General features: G+C 42.0%; 1 protein-coding gene and 1 long non-coding RNA gene across 7 annotated transcripts in view; one reads left to right on the forward strand and one right to left on the reverse strand.

Moving 5' to 3' along the window:
* The window catches only part of LOC310663909, a 253,653-nt gene that overhangs the window by 199,379 nt on the left and 33,337 nt on the right, over positions 1-20,937 (reverse strand). The window lies entirely within an intron of this gene.
* IQCH (IQ motif containing H) overlaps positions 1-20,937 on the forward strand; it is a 79,868-nt gene that overhangs the window by 22,018 nt on the left and 36,913 nt on the right. For 5 of the 6 annotated variants that reach the window (XM_083411915.1, XM_083411911.1, XM_083411910.1 and 2 more), the window contains 4 exons: positions 6,336-6,419; positions 11,106-11,281; positions 15,281-15,553; positions 19,059-19,250. In XM_083411915.1, the coding sequence (XP_083268041.1) occupies positions 6,336-6,419; positions 11,106-11,281; positions 15,281-15,553; positions 19,059-19,250 (725 nt within the window). The remainder of the gene's footprint in view (positions 1-6,335; positions 6,420-11,105; positions 11,282-15,280; positions 15,554-19,058; positions 19,251-20,937) is intronic. The other variant, XM_083411912.1, reaches the window with a different exon arrangement.

A 20,937-nucleotide genomic window follows, 5' to 3' on the forward strand; every position in this document is an offset into this window, starting at 1 on the left:
ATTCAGTCATTCCTCTTCAAAGCCACATGTAAAGTGTCACGCTGGTTTGGATAATGCAGCCTAGCTTCCTTTTTTATCATAGTACCTTATCATTTTATTTTGTACTTTCTACTGCTCTTGACCTAAAATGCAAAGAGGAGTTGGGCAATAATTTTTATGGCTGGCAAACAAACATTTTTAGATCTTCGAAATCAGACGTCAGCAATATTACCACATGCTTAGTGCTTTTAGAAGTCCTTTCTAATTCTTTTGATATAATAAAAATAGATGAAGATTTTTCTGCAAGTGAGCCCCATTAATATTCTATATAACCTTTTGCTTTCTGTTACCTCTAGCAAAATATACAAATGTCATTGGAGATTATGCAAATGTCTTGAAGATGTTTTTTAAAGAAATAATTTGTTTCTCCTTTTTGAGAACATTTGACAGAAAAATAAAATGTTGGTGCTATAACTAAAGGGGTAGCAATTAGCGTCTTCAGAATATTTGCACTTTAAAAAGACCATTTCCGTTTCAAAATTGACATTTTGCCTGATCTATGGAGGGCACTTTCTGGCATCCAGGAACCAGACAAATTCTGGAAGTATCCCACTGAGTTCAATGGGACTTACTCCCTAGTCAGGCTGAGAGAGATACTTCTTTCAGTTTGCATTTGAAGATATATCTAGCTAAATTGGACTTCCTGAAACAATATGTAAACTGAAACACAGTCATCCTTCCATATTTTAATGTACCCAAATTTTGCAATGCAACCAAGTAATGTGTAGAAAAATGCATATATTAGGTAAATGCATTATGTTAGGAGAAATCACTTCCCATAATGTGTTTATTAGGTGACATTGCATACAATAATCTATATATCAAGATAACTTTGCACTAAAATGCTGGTGAATTTTCAGGACGTAAAAAAAAAGAATCCACAAACTGATGTAACACTTTTAGCTCTTCTTTCTTTCTTTCTTTCGAATCTTTTTCAGTTTTTAGTACAGCTCCACCATAAATATTTATATCAAAGCAGGAGAAGTCTACTTAACTGTTTTTGTTGTTGTTTTTACCACACTATCAGACCACTCCTATCCACTCACAAGGGTGTGTTGGTATAAAATAGCCAAACTTCATTTTTGTCCATATAGCAAGTAGCCACGCCCTTAGATTGGCAATCATAACTATACTGTACGTACTGGACATAAATTCAGATGAGTGAGGCATTCTTCCCAGTTTGTCAGTTTCTCTATAGCAGCAAATGCTTGAGAAAAAGAATCACCACAGTACACAAAAAGAATCACCACATAGCACTAAACATGTCATTAAACTGGTGTTTCTGGAATGTTATGCTGGTGTTTGCTAATGTTTCAGTTTGGGCAGCAGGCTAAACTTGCATTTCATAATATTTGTAGATAAAGCTAAAGCAAATATATTTGTTCCTTTGCTGCTTTTGTGTGCAAGCCTTGTTACTGGCAACTTTGTCTTTGAAAGAGTCAGTCACTTTAAGACTAGAAATGAAAGTGCAAAAAATCAAAGCACCATGTGCCCTTCCTTGATCATGGTGTATCTTGTGAATGTTATGCTTTGATTCTTGAGCATCAATGAACAGTATTGTTGAGGAACAGCCATAATTCTAACATTAATAGTTTGCCTGAGTTTAAGAGACACCTGTTGAGAGCGCAGGATGGGGAGACAATGCATTTTCTGTAACCAGCCTGCTATAATGATGCTTTCTTTTTAAAAACAGCTGGTATTAAAAATGGTTTGCATATAGTTTTTGACTTATGTAAACCTTTGGAATTGGAAAAATGAAATGACATTTTGATTAGTTAGGTATGTGGTTCATTTTTCTCTGTTCATATTCGGCTTATCTTGATGGCAATACAGGCAAAATGCCTTGTAAATTTTCAGTGCAATTTTGGGAAAATGAAATCACTCCATCAACAACAATTTATTCATCTATTGACCATAATATTTAACAAGCAAAGGATAGGTCAAAGGGGGGAAATGTAGTAATCAGTTTCAAAAATAATTTGAATTATCAAGCATTAAAAGTCTAGTATTAATAACAATATTTAAGAATTTAGCTAATAACAAATGATTTTTTTCCTTTGAAATGTCATCTTAGTGGCCCATTTCATTTGCAGTAATACTGAAGGGCAATAACATAGGTTGCATTCATTGTGAGAGAATTTTTGTGATTTTAGAATAATTCTTCCACTTGAACGTTTTATTTTCAAATGAATGACAGATCCCCTCCCTGCACTACATAATATTTAATATTTAAATCTACGGCTGTGCTTAATCTACTGTCTTGTCCAGTTCCCTTCCATTATCTGTCGTAACCTCTAGGAAATCTCCCGATTACACAGAGGACTGTTCTATGAACACATTAGGCAAATGCCGTAGTGGGATGCAGTTCTTCAATAAAAAACATTCCATCCTGTTTCCTAAATTAACATGTGAATTTTAAAAATTAATACTACTTTTGAAATTGCAATAAGGCGTTCCGGCCATGATTTATGGGTTATGATGGTGCAGAAAGGGGTTCTTGCCAAGTCAAATGCTGGGCTATTGTGGTGTTACATCCTAATAAAATAAACAGTTCTGCTCCGCAGCACAGCTCTGGTGAAGCTGCATATAATGTATGATTATGGAAGCATTCCCTTCTCCCCTTAACCCCACTAACCCATCTTAAACCTCCTTTAGCTGTTGAATGGGAGTTTTTGTTTCTGACTACTGCTCAGTTTTCCTACACTTGTGCAGAGCAGTGAGCGTTACAAAGGCAGTTCCTCAGTACAAGGAGCCCTGCTTGGCAGTTCCTAGAAGGCTGTGATCTTACTGTGATACCAGTGGATTTTCAGAATAAAACCTCGTGGGCTGAATGTGGCTGCCTGGAGAAGATCTGCCTTTTAGACCCAAGTCCACCAGCATCCTTGAGCAGATCAGTTTCCTGTTGTATAGAATTTTTTTACCTCTGTGGTAGTTAAGATGGCAGGCGGCTGGATTCTCACCAGTGGTGCTGTGCTTTTCAGTGTGCCCATCCTCCCCATAAGCAAGTAAAAAAGTGGGGAATGGGCAGGAGATTTGGACCCTCTAGTAATATTCATGAGCTCCACAGAGAGCTTCTGAAGATTTACTGCTCAATTTCAGCTCATAATTCTCCTTTGGAAATGTGTAGTCTTCATGCACATTGCAGCAATATTGCTATCTCTACTATATGCTCATAACATGGGGCTGCTCAGTCGCTAGAGCATGAGGCTTTTAATTCCAGGGACGTGGGTTCAAGTGCTAGGTTGGGCAAAAGATTCCTGCATTGCAGGGGTTGGACTAGATGACCCCTGTGACCTCTTCCAACTCTATGATTCTACACTTCTATGTTTTTGTGCTAAGGCAGCCTTTGCCTGCCTGATGCCCTCCATATATTTTAGATTGCAACTGGGATTAATGGGAGTTGTAGTTCAAAGAAAACGGAGGGCAGCAGGTCGACGAAGGCTGTGCTAAGATTTGCCACCCATCCACCAATGCTTCCTTTAAGATACCAAAGGCTTCTCACTACAGTGGTACCTCGGGTTAAGTACTTAATTTATTCCAGAGGTCTGTTCTTAAGCTGAAACTGTTCTTAACCTGAAGCACCACTTTGGCTAATGGGGCCTCCTGCTGCCGCCGCACCGCCGGAACACGTTTGCTGTTCTTATCCTGAAGCAAAGTTCTTAACCTGAAGCACTATTTCTGGGTTAGCGGAGTCTGTAGCTTGAAGCGTATGTAACCTGAAGTGTATGTAACCCGAGGTACCACTGTATTAGAATCAGGTATGTGTGTGCTGTGGAAGGTCAGGCTGTACCTCATATCTCCTGGTTTAGGGATTCCTGGTCGTGACACCAGGATAATGTCACAAACAGTGCACATGGCACTATTATTAAGGACATGCACCCTGAAAGCTTATTCAGACCAGCTCAGAGTGTTAGTCTCAAAGCAGATTTCTGTTTTTCTTGTCAAGCTTTGGCAGATTTTGCTTTTTCACTCAGGATCTAATAATTAATCATGTTGGGGAGCAGAAGGAACTTCCCCTTAGGGGAAACTGCTGGGCTACCTTTCACCTTCCATTGTGGCTCATAGTTTGGTTTGCTCACGTGAGCATCTGGCAAGGATTTGCTAAACTTTCTCCTTGCTCTGCTACCATCTTGTTGCACCTTTGGTTATTCCTTCAGATCGTCCAGGTCATCTGAGATGATAACTCAGATTGCTAACTTAAGTGCCCTTATTTCGGTATACGCTTCCATTTCCCCAGCCAGACTCCCACACCCCAAAAAATATGTTTAGGAACACAGTATTGTGGGTTATGATATGGAGGATACTAATCCAGTTAAGGAGATTGGTAGCTTAAGGTTACTTTCTGATAGCTTCTTCTGTTAACACAAATGATAACTAAATAGAACTTTAGTTGTAGCATATGTCATACACCTTTACATAGTCTTTACCTCATGTTAGATATGAACGACAGAGAAAAGCTTTTGTTTTCATATTCTGCATGTAAACTTTCCAAAAGCTCTGTTTACTGTTGGAAGCATGAAGCTGTGCCACATAGCATTCATATATATGCTCGTATAATGATTTTTTCCAGTGCTCAAGTTTTGACTTTTCACCCACCCAACACAGACAAAAACAAAGATGTGTGTCTAGAATGTCTACTTACTGCTGCTTTTCCAAAATGTAGAGCATTGAGGACAATTTTTCCATGTTGTAGCATTTTTTTCCAGGAATTTTGGCCCCGTTTCTGAAGATTCTTGGTACATTAGTCATATGGAAAAGGCATTGCTTTAATCTTGTTAGCAAACCATTCAAGAACCCACATCAAGCCTGTGTTTGTTAAGCAGCACTTGCTATTGATTTCATGACAGCTCTTTCTTTTGCCAATTGATCTTTTTTGTTTGTTTACATTAGGACAGTTTTTAGACAGGCTAACATTGAATTAGCTAAGTTTAAAGTTGTAAATTGGACATACTAACAAGGCGCTATGTATAAACCATTTTGAAGGAAATCATGTCATTGGTTTGTAGTAATGGTTCTATCTTTGACAGTTTATGCATCCTATGTACTCATTTTCAGTCCTATAACAAAGAAAAGGTTTGCCATCCCCTAAGCAGTGTGTTCTGGGTAACCCCACACAAGTTTTACTTTAAAAACGGGTAGCAGAAGTCCTTAGTGGAATGGATGAAAAGTGCTCCAGATGCCACAGCTATTATAAACTAAATATGCATTTAATGAGAGAGAGTGTGTGCGAAACTGCAAAAAAGAAAAAAACAACTTATAAAGGAAAATGTCTCAAGTTGCTCTCTCAAAAAAGAGCCTTGCTTTTATGAGTTATTTATCTCATACATTTTTAAAATAAAAATACATATGGATGCACTTTGGTCTGCTGAATGAATTTTATGTAGATTTAACGTCACAGTCTCCTTTTAACATGGTTCTATTTGTGTGTGGTATTATCCAAAAATAATGCAAATAATCTAGTGTTGTTCATTGTCTTCTGTTACGCAAAACCTTAGTTCATGGCTTGCTTTTGGAGAAGTGATAGTAAACAAGACAATTAAAAATCTTAAATTAGGAATGCTATGTTTGAACCTGGGGATGCCTCATTTCTCCTGCTTCTGAACAGTATTGCAGAGAGATGTGGATATTTTAGGCACTTAGAGATTCTTTAAAAGGCTGTAGATTAGGTTTCCACTAAAGGGGGAGGGAAATCTAGGCTCCTGCTCTGTTTAATGGAAGTATAATTTGCTGTAATTCACAGGAAAGAATTTTGACTGCCATATTCAGAAGGAATCCAAGACACAGTTTTATCACATTTCAGTTGGATTCAAAGCCCAGTGCAAGTTTGTGATTTTGAGTGTGCACAGTAATGTTTTCCATACTTTCTTATTTATTATTTGGATTGTGTAGCTTCATCATGGTGGTTTGAGGTCTTTTTAGGCAAAAAATGTCTTATTTGAAGACTTTTCTGATGATTGCAGTACATAGTTGGACAACTTTTATACCAAATATCAACTTCATATGTGGACAGGCTTTGTTCTAAGCAGTGAAGCTGCTACGAAACCTTGACATCAAAATTTCCTAGGTGAGACAAAGAACACAGCCATCCAAGTGTACAATCCTAGGTTTAAATTTGGGGCTGTAGCCAACTAAGTTTTATACAGAGTAGACCAGTTGAAATTAGTGGACCCAAGTTAGGCATATACATTAATTTCAATGGATCTACTCTGAGTATGACTAGCATTGGATACAGCCCCACGTGTGGAGATCATTGCAAGCGCAATTTGCAGATAATGTGTTGTTGTGGCTTCTTTCAGGGTATGCACATTCTGTTCGAGAGGCGACTCCTGATTTCACTATTTATCAGGGGACACAGTTTGGAAGACTCTGTGAAATACGAGGTACAGACATGCTCCTACTTGTCATACGTCCTTCATGTTTCCCAAAAGAAAAAAGACGCATTTCAGTTGAATACGTGTTTTCAAGCCAATGCAAGCAACCATTTGTTGCCACCAAAGACATATTATTCATTATAGTCACTTATGGACCACTTCCCATCAAGGATCCCAAAGCAGTTTATGGGATACAATTCCAACTCTAAAGTCACCATTATGAGAATAGATTTAAGAGTAACCATGTTATGATGGTTTTGGTTCTTCCTTGAAAGCTGATTCCAGACAGGGGTGTTGAGGCAATCCTATTTGGCACCTTGGCCTTTGGCTTATGGCAGGAATGGGCATGGCACTCACAAAGGCCTGCGTTGGTGCCCTGAGGAAAGGACTCCCAAATTTGAGCTTTTGTGTTATTTTATAAAAAGTATCTAGTCCTCCTAGAAATAAGGCTATGAAGCAAAATGTGCTGGTACCCTTCCATGTGATTTCTGTGAAATGAGCCAGCCTGGCTGTTCCTACCTGTCAGAACTGAATGAAGTCAGACCTGTGATTGATAAGTGATTTGTTTGGGTACGCAGCAATAGGAATCCCTGGGGTTCTAAAAAAGCACTTCCACCCTCCCCTTTAATGCACTTTCGCTCCTTCAGTCTTATTTTCTAGTAGCTTTTGGAATCCCCACCATTTGCTGTTCCTTTCCCCCCAGCAACCAGGACACATCTTTCCTGTTGTGAGTTTGTCTGAGATGAGGTACTTGTCTGAGATGAGTTGTTTTCTGCAAATACTATTGCACAATAAGTGCAGGTGGATGTTAAATAATCCCCTCCTGAAATGGCAAATGCAAAATGTGAAAACTTTTCAAAGAGGCTTAGGTATGTCTCCTCTTGGGCAGGAGTTGATGTTCAGGCACTCATTAAGAATTCACTGGAAAGTTAGCATGCAGTACAGTGGTATACGTCACAATTTCAAAAGTGTTTGCATTTAATGACACTTGCTCCCTGCTAAGTGGGTGCAGAATAGCAGCTTAGGCTAAGATTGGAATTGAGGGGAACAGTTCTTTTGTGCCTTTAACAGGTATATTTCCACAATCAGGACCAGAGACCGTGGCTTACTTCCCATAGTAAACACAAGGTTGCCACTGGAGGGGCAGGGAGCAGCAATAGCTGTACTCCATCTAATTTTGTATTGTATCATCCCCCCAATGTTGTGTTATATACCATGCCCCATGGCAGCTGTTTTGTGACTGATGCCATTAGCACTCTCAAGATCCAAAATATGCCGCCTGGTCTGAAAAAGATTGGCAACTTGTGCCTTTGCTGTGTCTGGGTTGGATTACTACTATGTAAATAGAACCGCGTCTGAGGAATCTTTAGGTGCTTAAGTTGGTCCTGAAAGCCGCCACCTAGCCATGGGATCACATTACACCAATCCTGCAATTTGCTTCCAGACACAATTCAAAGCATTACCCTTTGGCATATTACCCCGCTTCCATGGGAGTGGCCACCAAGACCACATAACACCAGTCTTGAAAGACCTACATTGGCTCCCAGTATGTTTCCGAGCACAATTCAAAGTGTTGGTGCTGACCTTTAAAGCCCTAAACAGCCTCGGTCCAGCATACATGAAGGAGCATCTCAACCCCCATCTTTCTACCCGGACACTGAGTTCCAGAGCCGAGGGCCTTCTGGTGGTTCCCTCTCTGTGAGACAGGGAACCAGGCAGAGGACCTTCTCGGAAGTGGCACCCACCCCGTGGAACGTCCTCCCACCAGATGTCAAAGAGAACAACAACTACCAGACTTTTAGAAGACATCTGAAGGCAGCCCTGTTTAGGGAAGCTTTTAATGTTTGATGGATTACTGTATTTTAATATTTTGTTGGAAGCCGCCCAGAGTGGCTGGGGAAGCCCAGCCAGATGGGCAGGATATAAATAATAAAGTATTATTATTATTATCATCATCATGCATGTTCCCTAAGATAAGAAGGAGTGTCCTTCTAGGGTTATTGACTATGCCCAGACTATGAAACTCATAAAGTCTGGTTAGCTCCATTCCTTTCTTTTTTTTTTTGCTAGTCATTCAAGACCTTTTTATTCTGGCAGACTTTTGTTGTATGTGGCTGATAATTATTTGTATGTCTTATTTTTAATTGCTGATCCTGTTGCTTTTTTATTGTTTTATAAAATTGTAATTTTTAAATGTTCTCAGCGGTGGTTGTGCACCAGAAGGGTGGGGTAGAAATGTTTTAATAAATACATTTTCCAAAAAAGTCAAATGTGGGTGCTCAGCATTATGCGGAATTGGAGCTATAAATAATTTCACAACAAGGTTTTCCTTTGAAGGGTTGCAAGGAGGTGATCCCTTATTTAAAGTATTCAAAAGGAAATATTATAAGTGAACAGGAGACAACAAGGGACATGAACTAAACTGGGGAGGGTCCCCTGTGTGGCAGCCCTTCCTTAAGCAAAGGAACAAAGAATATTAATTTGTCAATGGGCAACTTTTCTGGCTCCCCAGAATGACATACTTTACATGATTCATTTATATTTCAGCATCATTATTATTTCATAAATGCCATTTAGTGAATTTTGCACAAAAATGTATTAGTTCTGAAAATTTACAGGAGTCTAAAATAATCACTTAATTGCCTTTATATATTATGAAGGCACTAATGTTGTTTTGTCCTCAGTGCGGTTCTTTTATGTGGTAGCGTTTATTTTAGGAAAGATTTGTTACTTCTGAATGAATGGGAAAGTTGCAGGCACCATGTCACACTGCCACTTGGAAGGCTTGCGGCTCCTTCTATTAAAAACCTCCTTCCCCCTCTTAGTTTATTGCATCTGTCTCCCACCTTTCCCCAAGGAGCTGCCTGGGAGATATTAAAAGACTACTTTCTCGAATTCCCACTTGGGTTACATGTGTATTTGGGCTGTCCCTCCAAAATGGATCTGCACCTGGGCAAAGGATAGCTTCAAATCAGCAACACAGCAGTCCACAGCATGCAGGAAATATCAGGATGTGAAATGGAGACTGGAGTAACTGGGGGGAAGGGAATGTGATTATTTCAGTTATATGCCCTTGGGACTTACGCTACAGTAAGAGACCCTTAGATTTTGCCAAAAGCTTCACAGAAAACATTTTGAGGAGGATCTAAAGGAAGTGAGAAGTAACATCACCAAGGCATATTAGGAAGCATTTCCCAATATCCATGGCAGCAGAGGAGGAAGGGTGGGGCCATTCCAGGGTACAGGTGGAAGCTGGAGCTGGGGGAGTAAAGGTCACAGGCAGGGATTTAGAGACCTATGAGAGCAGAGAGAAGGGAAGGCCATGAACACTGTTCTAAACCATGAACTGAAGGCTGGTGGTGACAGCAGTGGGAAACAAATAAAAATTCAAGGCAAAGGAGGCAGTATTTCTAGCACACAGTAGCTAGATTGGAGGAGTGTTTTCTGACTCACCTCTGGGAAAGATTTTCTTGGCTTCTCCATGAGTGGAGAGAACACGAAAACTCAGGAGGCAAATTGGGGAAGGTGTTTTTTGGTCATATGCCTCCCTCTCCCAACAGTGTGATACCTTTTCAATGTCAAAGTGTGTCCAGACACTAACTATTTATTCACACATTTCCACTGTGAAATCCTGTTTGGCTTTAACATAATACAGCAGGAACATAAGAAGAGACCTGCTGGATCAGGCTAAATATCCCTCTAGGCCATCCTTTCTCGACCTGTGGGTCCCCAGATGTTGTTGAACTACAACTCCCATCACCCCTAGCTAGCAAGGCCAGAGCTCAGGGATGATGGGAGTTGTAGTCCAACAACATTTGGGGACCCACAGGTTGAGAAATGCTGCTCTAGGCCATCTAGATGTCCATGGGAAGCTTGCAAACAGAACCTGACAGCAAAAACATTCTCCCACTTGTGGTTCCCAGCATCTGGTATTCAGAGATATACTACCTCTGACAATGGAAGCAGACAGCATAGCCATCCTAGTGAGTAGCCACTGATAGCCTTATCCTCCATTAATTTGTCTAATCCCCTTTTAATGTCAGGTGTGTCTCCCTGGGGAGAGCATTCCGCTGTCAGGGAACCACCACTGAAAAGGCTGTTATTGTGTTGCCACCTGCTAGCCTCAGAAGGGGCACACAAAAAAGAGCCTCGGATGATGACTGCAAGATCTAAGTAGGTTCATATGGTGAGTGGCTGTCCCTAAAGTATTGCACACCATATTGTGTTGTACATTTGACCAAACACACTTCAAGACTTCCTTGTTACAAGATTGTGAGTTCCTTCCACCATTGGTCTGGGCAGTGTATGAAACTGCTTCTTCTGCAACCTTCTCAAAGCTATAAGCTGAATCTACCTTGGTTTTTAATAGCAGATGTTTTCAAAGCCATGCACAATTCCCATCCATATTAAAACAGGTCATTCAGCTAAGTCTCCCTTGCAACACTTCTGAACTTCTAGCCAACAATCCCACACTTTCTGTTTTGTGGACTTGGTTCTGAAAACTGTCTGGTTTGTTCTACTTTCTTCAGAGAGAGAGAGAAAAGGGGAGGTTGGAGCAGAGGTGTGTGTGCACACATGTGCAAAGATACAGATATTTGTAAAATAAAGTGGTTATGAAAAGTAATACTGGCAAGCAAAGTTACCTTTCTACCAATAATTAACAGCGAGTCTCCGGTTCATTTGTTTGTCTTTAAGATCCTAATGTGGACGTCATCTACATTTGCCCCTACCCACTGAGCGATGAGATGCTGCACTATTACAATTCATTTTTGGGTCTGCAGCCAGCTGTTATATCTGGAAGCCCTAAGGACATTGGTGACCTGCAGGACAGGTTCACAATCCTCACCCCTGAAGCCATAAACAGCTTCCCTGTGAGTTTGTGTCTTCTAATTACTACAGCTGGGGGGAATGCCGTAAAATTAAATTGGAAATTTTATAACTTGCAACGCTCTGGTAGCCGTCAGTGAAATATTATTGCAAGTTTTAAGAGCTTCACAGATTAAGTGACTAGTTAAGACTGTTGGAAATATCCTGGTTTAGCTTTGCAGGCTGAAAGTTGAGCTGAGCTCAGCCCTTCTCCACTGGTCCCTGCCCAACGCCTGGCCTCATCTAGATCTCTGAACTTAAAGAGATTTATAATGCAATGGAAAACAAAGTACTCAGAATGCCTTCTGCTGCTCAGAGCTTCCTTCTCTGCAGCTGCGCAGACAGTGGGTCCCCTACCTCCCTCCTCTCTAGCTTTTTATTGTGGCAAAATCCAATTTAAGACTCTCTTTTTTCCCCTTGGATCGTTTAATGTCTTTAATTGAGGGGTGTTGGATATCTTGGTTGTTTTGAACCCATCTAGTTGGTTTTAATTCTCTAGAGTTCACTCTGAAAGGAAACTGCCACCCCCACCCCATTCTTCTGCCCCTCCAACTACTGTACCCTTGCATTGTCGAAGACCTTTTGATAATGCTGCAATGCAGTAAAGCTCATTTATGGCAGGGTGCGTTTGGATGCTCCTTGGATCATCTTCAACTCACCGAGCCTCAGCTGTAAGTTGGTGATCTTGGCTATATCATCAACTACAGTCATTTGTCCCTTCCCCGTTTTGTTTGTTTGTTTTTAATATTAAAAAACCCTTTCACTGCAAGATCACTGCTGCTGGGTAATTATTTGTACTATAAAACTATGATGCCGCACCATACGAGAACAGTAATCGCAACATGAAAATTTGTTGGCTCTTAAATTTTGACCTATTATAAACATATTCTTTCAGTTCAGCCAATCCATGCTTTTCATACAGTTAAGTCATTCCCTTAGTTCAGTCCAAACAGCCTCCAGTTTATCAGCCTCAGTCTCGCAAAGCATTTCGGTGCACAGTGACCTTAAGGATGTTACCGACACCAGTGGGCTTCTCGCCATCATAAAAGTAGGCGCAAAAGTCTATGTTCACATGTATATATATTTGTAGGACAAAGGGTGAATGTTGAATACCTTGCACAAGCGGGACGTGGATTCTTTGTAATACAGGCACAGTCCATTGTACTGAAGTTTTAATTGCATATTTCAATCGGGCGTACTTAAGGGTGAGAATTGTGGAGGTGGGCAGCAGTCTTCAGCTCCATATATGGAAATACATCATTAGCAGTTAATCTGCTGCACAGAGGCCCACAAAGTAAGAGGTTTGAAAAGCAGATAGACCCAGTTTTCTTTGAAGCTGGGGGTGGGGGTGGAATCCGTAAAACCTAGCAGCTAGTTCTGCATGCCTGAAAGGACTTTGGGCATGGATTTCTCAGACAACAGCCCCTGATGCCACAGGAAAAAGGACTTTGGAAAGTTTGGAAACTTTCAAAGGTGCGTTGTGATATGAGGGCTGATTTTCTAAAGAAAAATGTAAAACAACGACGCAGAAGGTTATAGTATCCAGCTAAGTCACCCACTCAGATCAGCAGACTTATGTCATGCATGACTGCGGCCATGACAGGGGGATGTTTAGACCAGGGGTGGCAAGGTTAACCTTGCCTGGGCTGGTTCACTCGAGCAGAGATCTCTCTGTGGGCTGGATCGCGAGCACACATGAGTGCGTGTGCCAGCGATTTCCGGCGTCTGCGCAGACACAATTTCTGGCATCTGCGCAGACACGATTTCCAGCATCTGCGCATGTTCAGACGCCATTTCCGGTGCCGCGGAAGTGAGTCCCCGCACCACACTGCGCCGGTTTAGTGCAGCATTTGGGGACTTGCCGAGCGGGCTGCTCTGTTCAGGAGTGGCTCGTGGGCTGGTTAAATGAACCCTGTGGGCTGCTTGTGGCCCATGACCCCTGGTTTAGACTTTATGACATTAAGCTCTTCCCTGTGCAGTTCTAAGGTTTAAATGGGTAGGAGTTGGAGATGAGCTTGTGCACAACTTCCATTTATTCCTTCTAAACTCTGAGGGCTGGTCACTCCTCTGAGGAAGACCTCATGGCCATGGCCATTGCATGCACACACACATGCAGACAGGCGGGCAGACACACTCACACTCACGCACATTCAGGCAGCTGGCAAACACACTCACACTCAGTTGGTAGTTGGGAGGGGCAGCATACAGATAGGCAGACACACACATGCTTAGTAGACCAGTGGGGAAAAGCAGGCACGGAGATGTATGCACACACCTTAATGCAGACAGGTGAACAGCAGACTTTCCAGCATTTTTGCTCCCCATGGCAGCCCTGAGGAAGGAGGCTGTTCTCCTGCCCTTACACTATAATGTGTGGGGATGGTGACAGCAAATCAATTCAAGGCTCTTTCTATGTTGCAAAGGAGCCTCTTCTCTATCAAGTGCAGTGTTATTGCAAGGTCTTAGGGGTTCTGAAAAAGAAAGTTTCGTCTTGTTCTCTGAGCGCTAAGACACACCAATGGGAGAAAGGGTGCCCCTTTGCAGGGCAAATAGAGGCAAAGGTGCCCATTTTTTTTTGAGAACTGATAGGGCCCCTACAGCACCATATCAGGAACATGATAGCACCACAGCAGGGGACAACTCCAGACTTTGAAATAATTTTTTAATTCCAAATTATGGGAAACTTAGCCAACAAAAAAGTCTTGGCATGGTGGATCTGGGCTACGGGTTACCCACCCCTGCTCTGAAAGGAAGTTTTAGAAGAGATGAGTCTCTTCTGTGGACAGCGGGATTCCTATATGCTAGATTCATAGATCAAAGTTTTAAAAATCTAGTAAAGTCTTAGGGCTCTTCTCACATTATGTAGAGACAATCTGCGCTTGCCAATTCAGCTCACCATTAAGAGGAAACTGCAGCTCAGCACCGTTCCTTGATAAATGTGGTGGCACATACAGACACCCCCCCCCCCCACACACACACATTTGCAAGCGATCGACTCACATGCTTCTATGTATACGCATGGCATCAGAAAATAATTAAGTAATGCAATACTAACATGAAATGGCAGGAGAGAGCTGGGAGGTCCTCGTGGCTCGCGAGGAGAACCTCCCCAGAACCCAAAGTCCAGAAAAAAAAGACTCCAAAATGGCACACGGGAACTCTTGGTGCTGCTGCGCTACTCCTCTCAACAGCTGTTGGGTGGGAAGCTGTATTGCAGTGGGCTCCCCTCTAACACACATTTCTGTGCAGGGGCCCAGAATGTAACCCCCCTGCGTAAGTGGGAAGTCTCCTGTATTTGCAAGCACAATATTTGTGCCCTTCACATGTCACATTTTCTTATGTGTACAGAAATCTGTAACGTGTACAGAAATCTGTAACATGCGAAGCAGCCATGACTTGTATCTTCCAATGTGTTTCTAAGTAGTTGTCCTCCTTCTGTATTTGACCAGGATTGTAATTACAATAAGGACTTTGTGAGGCTAATGAAAAGGTGTTTATCCCACTGAACACCATGTGATCTGCAGAGGTGTTTTGTAACTTGAGAGTGTTTTGTTCTGAAAGAACCATTTAAGATGCTGCTCCTCATAAAGTGAAATATTGCCCAGCTGTGGGAGTGGGTCTTCTTCATTTTTTTGTATTGATTTCTCCCCCCTGACGCAGTAGAGTCAACCCGTGCCAGAAGTGTTGAGATGAATCACCGTTATCCAAAGGCCGCAAGCCTCTCTTCCAAGTGACAGAAGGAGAATTCCGTGTGGATCAAATAAATACAGATGTGTAGTAATTAGTTCTATTCCCAGCGAGCCCATTTCCGACACACTAAAGATGTGAGCGATTATGGAGCCTCACCCCAACAGCTTTTATCAATTTAAACTGCTACGCTACAGGATAGGTCATAACCCAGCCTGCTATTAATAATGTATTTATTGCACTCAACATTATAAATTAGCTCCGCGGAAGAAAGCGAAGGAGCACCTCTTAACGAGACTAATGTGATCTTCATACAGAACCGCCCCATGTCCCTGGCTACCTTCTTGAAGTACAGCCCCAAGACCATCAAAAGGATCAAGAAGCTGATCCAGGGCACAGAGGCCTACATTGTCGGAGGGCTTCTAAGCCAAGATGACCTGGCAGTGGCTGATGAGCTGGATGTGCCCATTTTAGGTCCCACCCCGGAAGTAGCTCAGCTCTACAGTTCCAAGTCAGGAAGCAAAAGGGTGTTTGCAGCTGCTTGTGTGCCAGTACCCCCAGGGCATTATGACATCTACAGCAGGCAGCAGGTAAGACTGGTGGCAGTTTTGGTGACTGGGAGAACCTGGACCATTCAAACATCTGGTTGTCCCCAGTCAAATCTTACTTTGAAGGTGAAGTCTTCACGCACACCAAGGGATCATAAGGACTGAGTCCTGGAAACTGTTTTCAGTGCCAGGGACCAGCCCTAGGATTTATGAGTGGGATATTAATGTCTTTGCCAGTGAGCTTTATTTTATTTATTATTCCATTATCTTATCATATCATCTTATCTTATCTTACCCTACCCTACCCTATTCATTTATATCCCACCTTTCCTCTTTGGAGCTCAGGGTAGCATAAATGGTTCTCCCCCTCCCTATTTTATTCTCACAACTGCCATGTGAGGTAGATTATCTATCTATCTATCTATCTATCTATCTATCTATCTATCTGTTTATTTATTACCTGCCCTTCACCGTAAGATTACACTGAGAAACCCATGGTCACCCATTGAACTTCATGACTGAGTGGAGGTTTGAACCCCTGGTCTCTTAGATCCTAGTTTGACACTTTAACCACTGCACCGCATTGCCTCCTTATGGCTGAATGGAGATTTGAACTCTGGTTTTGCTGGCCCACATCCAACCGTTGATCCATTACAACCTGTGAACCTCTTGCACGACTTCAATGAGACCAGTCTGGTTTGTGAATTAGAGCCTGGCACCTTTTTTGTTGCTGAACACATTTATTTGGAAGTCAGTTCTTTTGAAATTCACGGGACATTCTTTCAAGTATCTGTGCTTAGGATTGAGGTGGTTGTTGCCAATTGCTAGTGTTAGCATCAGCATCAGTCTGCACAACAGCTCTCAATAAATTTCCTGAACTGTGCCCCAGCTCATACATATGAATAGGGTTGTGCTAACCAATTAAAAGATAAGTGCCGGGGGGGGCAGCTCCACGTAACTAACCAGATGTTTGAGGCAATTGCATGTGCAATTCCTCAACCTGCATGTGGGGAAGCTGCTTCAACCGAAACTGCTTCCACCATGCAGCTGCCTCCATATGGTACCATTTTGATCAGTTTCCACAACATAGCTTGCATTTGCTAACTGGGCCTCCAAAGAAAAGGTGCAGCCACTAAGAAGGCTTGCTCGCTTGCAGCCCCCATGTATTGAACCTCCTTCCCATTTTCTAGGGGAGAATTTCCCAGATGCCATGGCCAGGTTGGGCCGTGTACAGCCATAGCTGAATTCAGTTATGGTTTGATTCAGGCTCAAACTGAAAGCAGGAGCCTGAAGTGCAGCAGAGAGCTTATGCTCTGTTGAACAGGCAATGCTAGATGAAAAGGATCTGAGCATTTTATGCCAGCCGCCAGGCATACTCCTGCCTGTCAGTCTCGGAGATCAATGTTGCATATTCATCTTCTGTTTATAATTTGATGCATGTCAATTATCCCCGGACTAAAATATTTCCAAGATTTTGCATTGGTGGTGACAAGATTATTGGGTCGGGTCAGGTCTATGGCCCTATCTAGCAGTCAAGGGCAAGACAATGTCTTGGGATGTAGGAATACTCCCAGAATTCACCTGCGTTCACACCAATTAGCAAAGCCAAGTTAGCAAAGAGCTAAAGACAATGGGAACTCGGTAAATGCATACTGATGGAGCATATGAGTGTTCTGGGGCATCAACCATGATTGCTAAATAATTGCAAGTGAACCATGCATCAGGGATGGAGAACTTGTGGCTCTCCAGCTGTTGATGAACTACAGCTCGTGCCAGCATGGCCAGTGGTCAGGGGCAATGGGAGCCATAGTCCAACAACCTCTGGTGACCACAGGCTTTCCATCCCTGTTATGCATGAATGCAAATTGCACCACCAAATTACTTGACAAACATGGATCAAATCTGATGCAAGCCATTGTTCTTTAATGGGGGGCCAGTTCATGGTGGCTTCCAAGTCTTGAAACACTCAGGAGTATCAGTAGCTATGAAAATTTATTTCAGCACTCCTAATTTGGTTCATGTAAACGTTCCCTGGACAGTTCTGAACACAGAAAGCTCCTTGGAAACAAGAACACTGCCTCTTTGTGTTGCAATTTGAAAATCGCACCCTGTTTTATATCTTCCAAGGGCAAGAATCAATAGTTCTTTGCTTGTCATTGATATGAATCATTATGATTTTGGGGAGGTTGTGATTACTCTTTGATTTATGAATGCTGCTGGTTTTCAGAAGAGCCATTTTAAACAATGGCTTGTAAATAACGAAAGATAACCAAATCTATTGCAGGCAGAGCACATCACCAGTGCTCAGAATGAGGCAATAATACCTTTTCTGAACTAACTGTTTCCTTCATCTTAGTGCTGACTTAAGGTATCTGAGATACACATCAAATCTATTTGGTATACACTAAACACACACACACACTCTCTAAGGAAACATAGAGGTGTGAAAAGCAGGACTGATCCGCTCAGAGAGGAGGATGTGTAGGCTCAGGTTGGGGTAGAACGACAGGGCAATAAACAAGGCAGAGCCAAGGATGAGCAACCAAGACAGGAAATGAAGCTGGAATTGGCTTGTCAACACTTAGAGGGACAAGTGCTCAAAGAGGTTGCATTAGCACCCTCATTGGGTGGGACATTGATGGCAGGTGGGGTACAATTCGTACCAGAATTGTAAGAATTCAGTTTGCTTACAGAGAAAACACCTGCACACTGACCATTTCATGGGGTCAGAGATCCTCAACAGAATGGCTGCATCCCTTAACCATGCGCTAAATGCAGAAGCAGATGGCAGAAGGTCAACTCGTAGCCAAAATGAACCACAACATTACAAATCTCACAGGCTTAGACTTGCCCCAAGTGTTGGCTTTAATATTGCTTCTCTATAAATGGTACCCTCCAAACCATCGTACACATTAGCTCTCCTTTCAATTTGTTTCAGATTGTTTTTGTTACAGCAGGAAATATTGATGCGAGGCGTTAAATAATCAAAGGAAGATGACAATAATTTAAGGCACAGTTCAATTTTCACTTAAAGAGACCTCATAACTCTTTCCGTTGGTGCAATCTTTACAATACTATCGATCCATTTCATTTCTGTAGGGGAGTCGTCAACAGAAAACCCATTTATTGGGCTTTCAAAAGCAACAAATAACGGGACACAGAGCAAACAAATAATAATTCCATTTGTGATTGAAGTTCAAATAATAAAAAGTGCTTTGGAATTGCTGTTGTAACAAATACTTCCTGAGCCATTCTATTCCTCAGTTACAGTCAAACCCACCAACAATGAAGCCTCAAGATAGAAAAGGGTATTTTTAGAACCATCTGGTTTAAAAAAGGATAAATAATATAAAGCTCAAGTACAGTCTTCGTTGTCATTACACATACAGTGTTTTGTGGGCTTTTCCTCCCTGCTCAAACTTGTCCCTGTAGTCTCACCTGAGTCTTATACATCTGTAAGAAAATGTGGCAATCAGTTTCAGGTGGAGAGTGGCTAAGATGACATCCATTTTGATTTAACTGAAAACCTTGTGTGTGTGTTTCCTAGATGCTTGAAGTCATCAGTCAGCTGATAATTGACTACCCAGAAGTGAAACGCTGGGTGTTCAAAGTGGACAGCGACTTTGAGGGAAATGGCACAGCATTCTGTGACATCTCCGAGCACCTCAAATGCTACCCCTGGCTTCAGAGGGAGATTCGTAGATACGGCCCTGAGATATGGAAGTTGCAGTGGGCACAAGTAAGTCCATCAGTCATTTTCAGGTGTCTTTCATTTTTGATGTTTACCCAGTGCCTCCTGGAGTTCATAATTTATGTGCAATAGGAGAAGCTGAGCTATTTTGAAGGTGTCAACATAGCCTCAGAAGGTAGAGGTACCTGGCACATTGCAGGTCTTAGGAGTTCCAAGGGGAGAGAGGCACCTAAACTGTCCTGTATGAAATAGGGAACACTTGTTAAAAATTCATTGCCAGTTAATTTGGGGGCATAGTTGCTTAGGACTTTAAAGGTAAAAGCTGGCATTGACAAGTTAGTTTTTATCTTAGTAAAATCTTCACTGGGATCATCTCAGTGTAGTATGTATTGTAACATGCCTTTGGGACAGCATGGAGGAGAAATCTACATAAGACCAATCATTATTCGTTTTATCAAAGACACCCATAATTTACCTTCCTTCCCATCTGTTCTCTTAACTGAAGCACCTTAACCCATTTTATATTCTCTTCATGAGAAAAGCATCCCATTCTAGCCATGAACCACACTGTGCAGTCACTGCCGTACTTTCACATTCTCTTTCTTTGGATTAGTGGCTGTTGCTACACTCCAGATTGTCTCTGCAAAGCACATTTTCATTAGGCTTACCCCACCTTGTGTATATCTGGGGTGTTGCAGTGGTTTTCATACTCTTGGCTTCTTGAAACTAATCAGGCTTTAGAAGTTCTTTCTCTTCTGCGCTTTCTTCTAGCCAAGCTTGGGCCAGAATAATCTCTTGCATATTCACACATAAAAACACAAGAACATAAAAGGAATTTGCTGGATCAGCCCAATGGCCCATCTATTCCAGCACCTTGTTCGCATGGTGGCAAGCCAGAACTCTCCCTTTGTGCCATTTTTTATTTAGTCTGGGTGCACTCCTGGAGGCTCAGTAGTTTCCGTGACAAGGAGTGCCTGTTTCCAGCTGTGGCTGGTTTGACAGCTCTGATTTCCTCTTGGACAGAGATGACTTGGCCACTGAGCTCCATGCTTTGATAACTTCTAGATTGGATTATTGCAATACTCTCGACATGGGGCTGCCATTGAAGATGATTCAGAAGCTTCAACATGTGCAAAATTCAGCAGCCAGATTACTGGCCAGGGTTCCATTTAGAGCTCATGTACTTCCTATTTTGAAACAGCTGCACTGGTTGCTAATTTAAGGGGCTCACATTGGTGTTTACAGCCATGAACAACTTAGGCTCCAAATATCTGAAAGACCACCGCCTTCACTTATTATGCTTTCAGGTGTTGAAATCAACAGAGAGGGCCCTCTTGGTGGTTCCATTGCCTTCAGAAGTTTGGGGAATGGTAGCCTAAAAGAGGGCCTTCTCTGTGGCAGTCCCTACATTATAGAACTGTATTCTCACAGAGGTGTGTCTAATGTTTTCATCACATAGTTCTGTAGTATGCTGAAGACAACACCTCTTTACCCTAGTCTTTCACAGGTTTTGGGGGTTTTTTTTGTATTTCTTATGTTTGGGTTAATCAACCTGATGATCCTTTTGCTTCAAATTATTTGTGTTTTTTATAATTGTATACAAACTGTTTAGCTTCCTTTATTTACTTTTCTTTTTAAATGTTTTGCTGCAACCCACTTTGGGACTTTCTGGTGAAGGGCAGGTGAGAAATCTTACATGTTGGTGTAATGAATTGCTTTGCTGAAAACTTATAGC

Source organism: Podarcis tiliguerta (genome assembly GCF_965153285.1).
Source record: "Podarcis tiliguerta genome assembly, chromosome: 14".
Taxonomy (NCBI): Eukaryota; Metazoa; Chordata; class Lepidosauria; order Squamata; family Lacertidae; genus Podarcis; species Podarcis tiliguerta.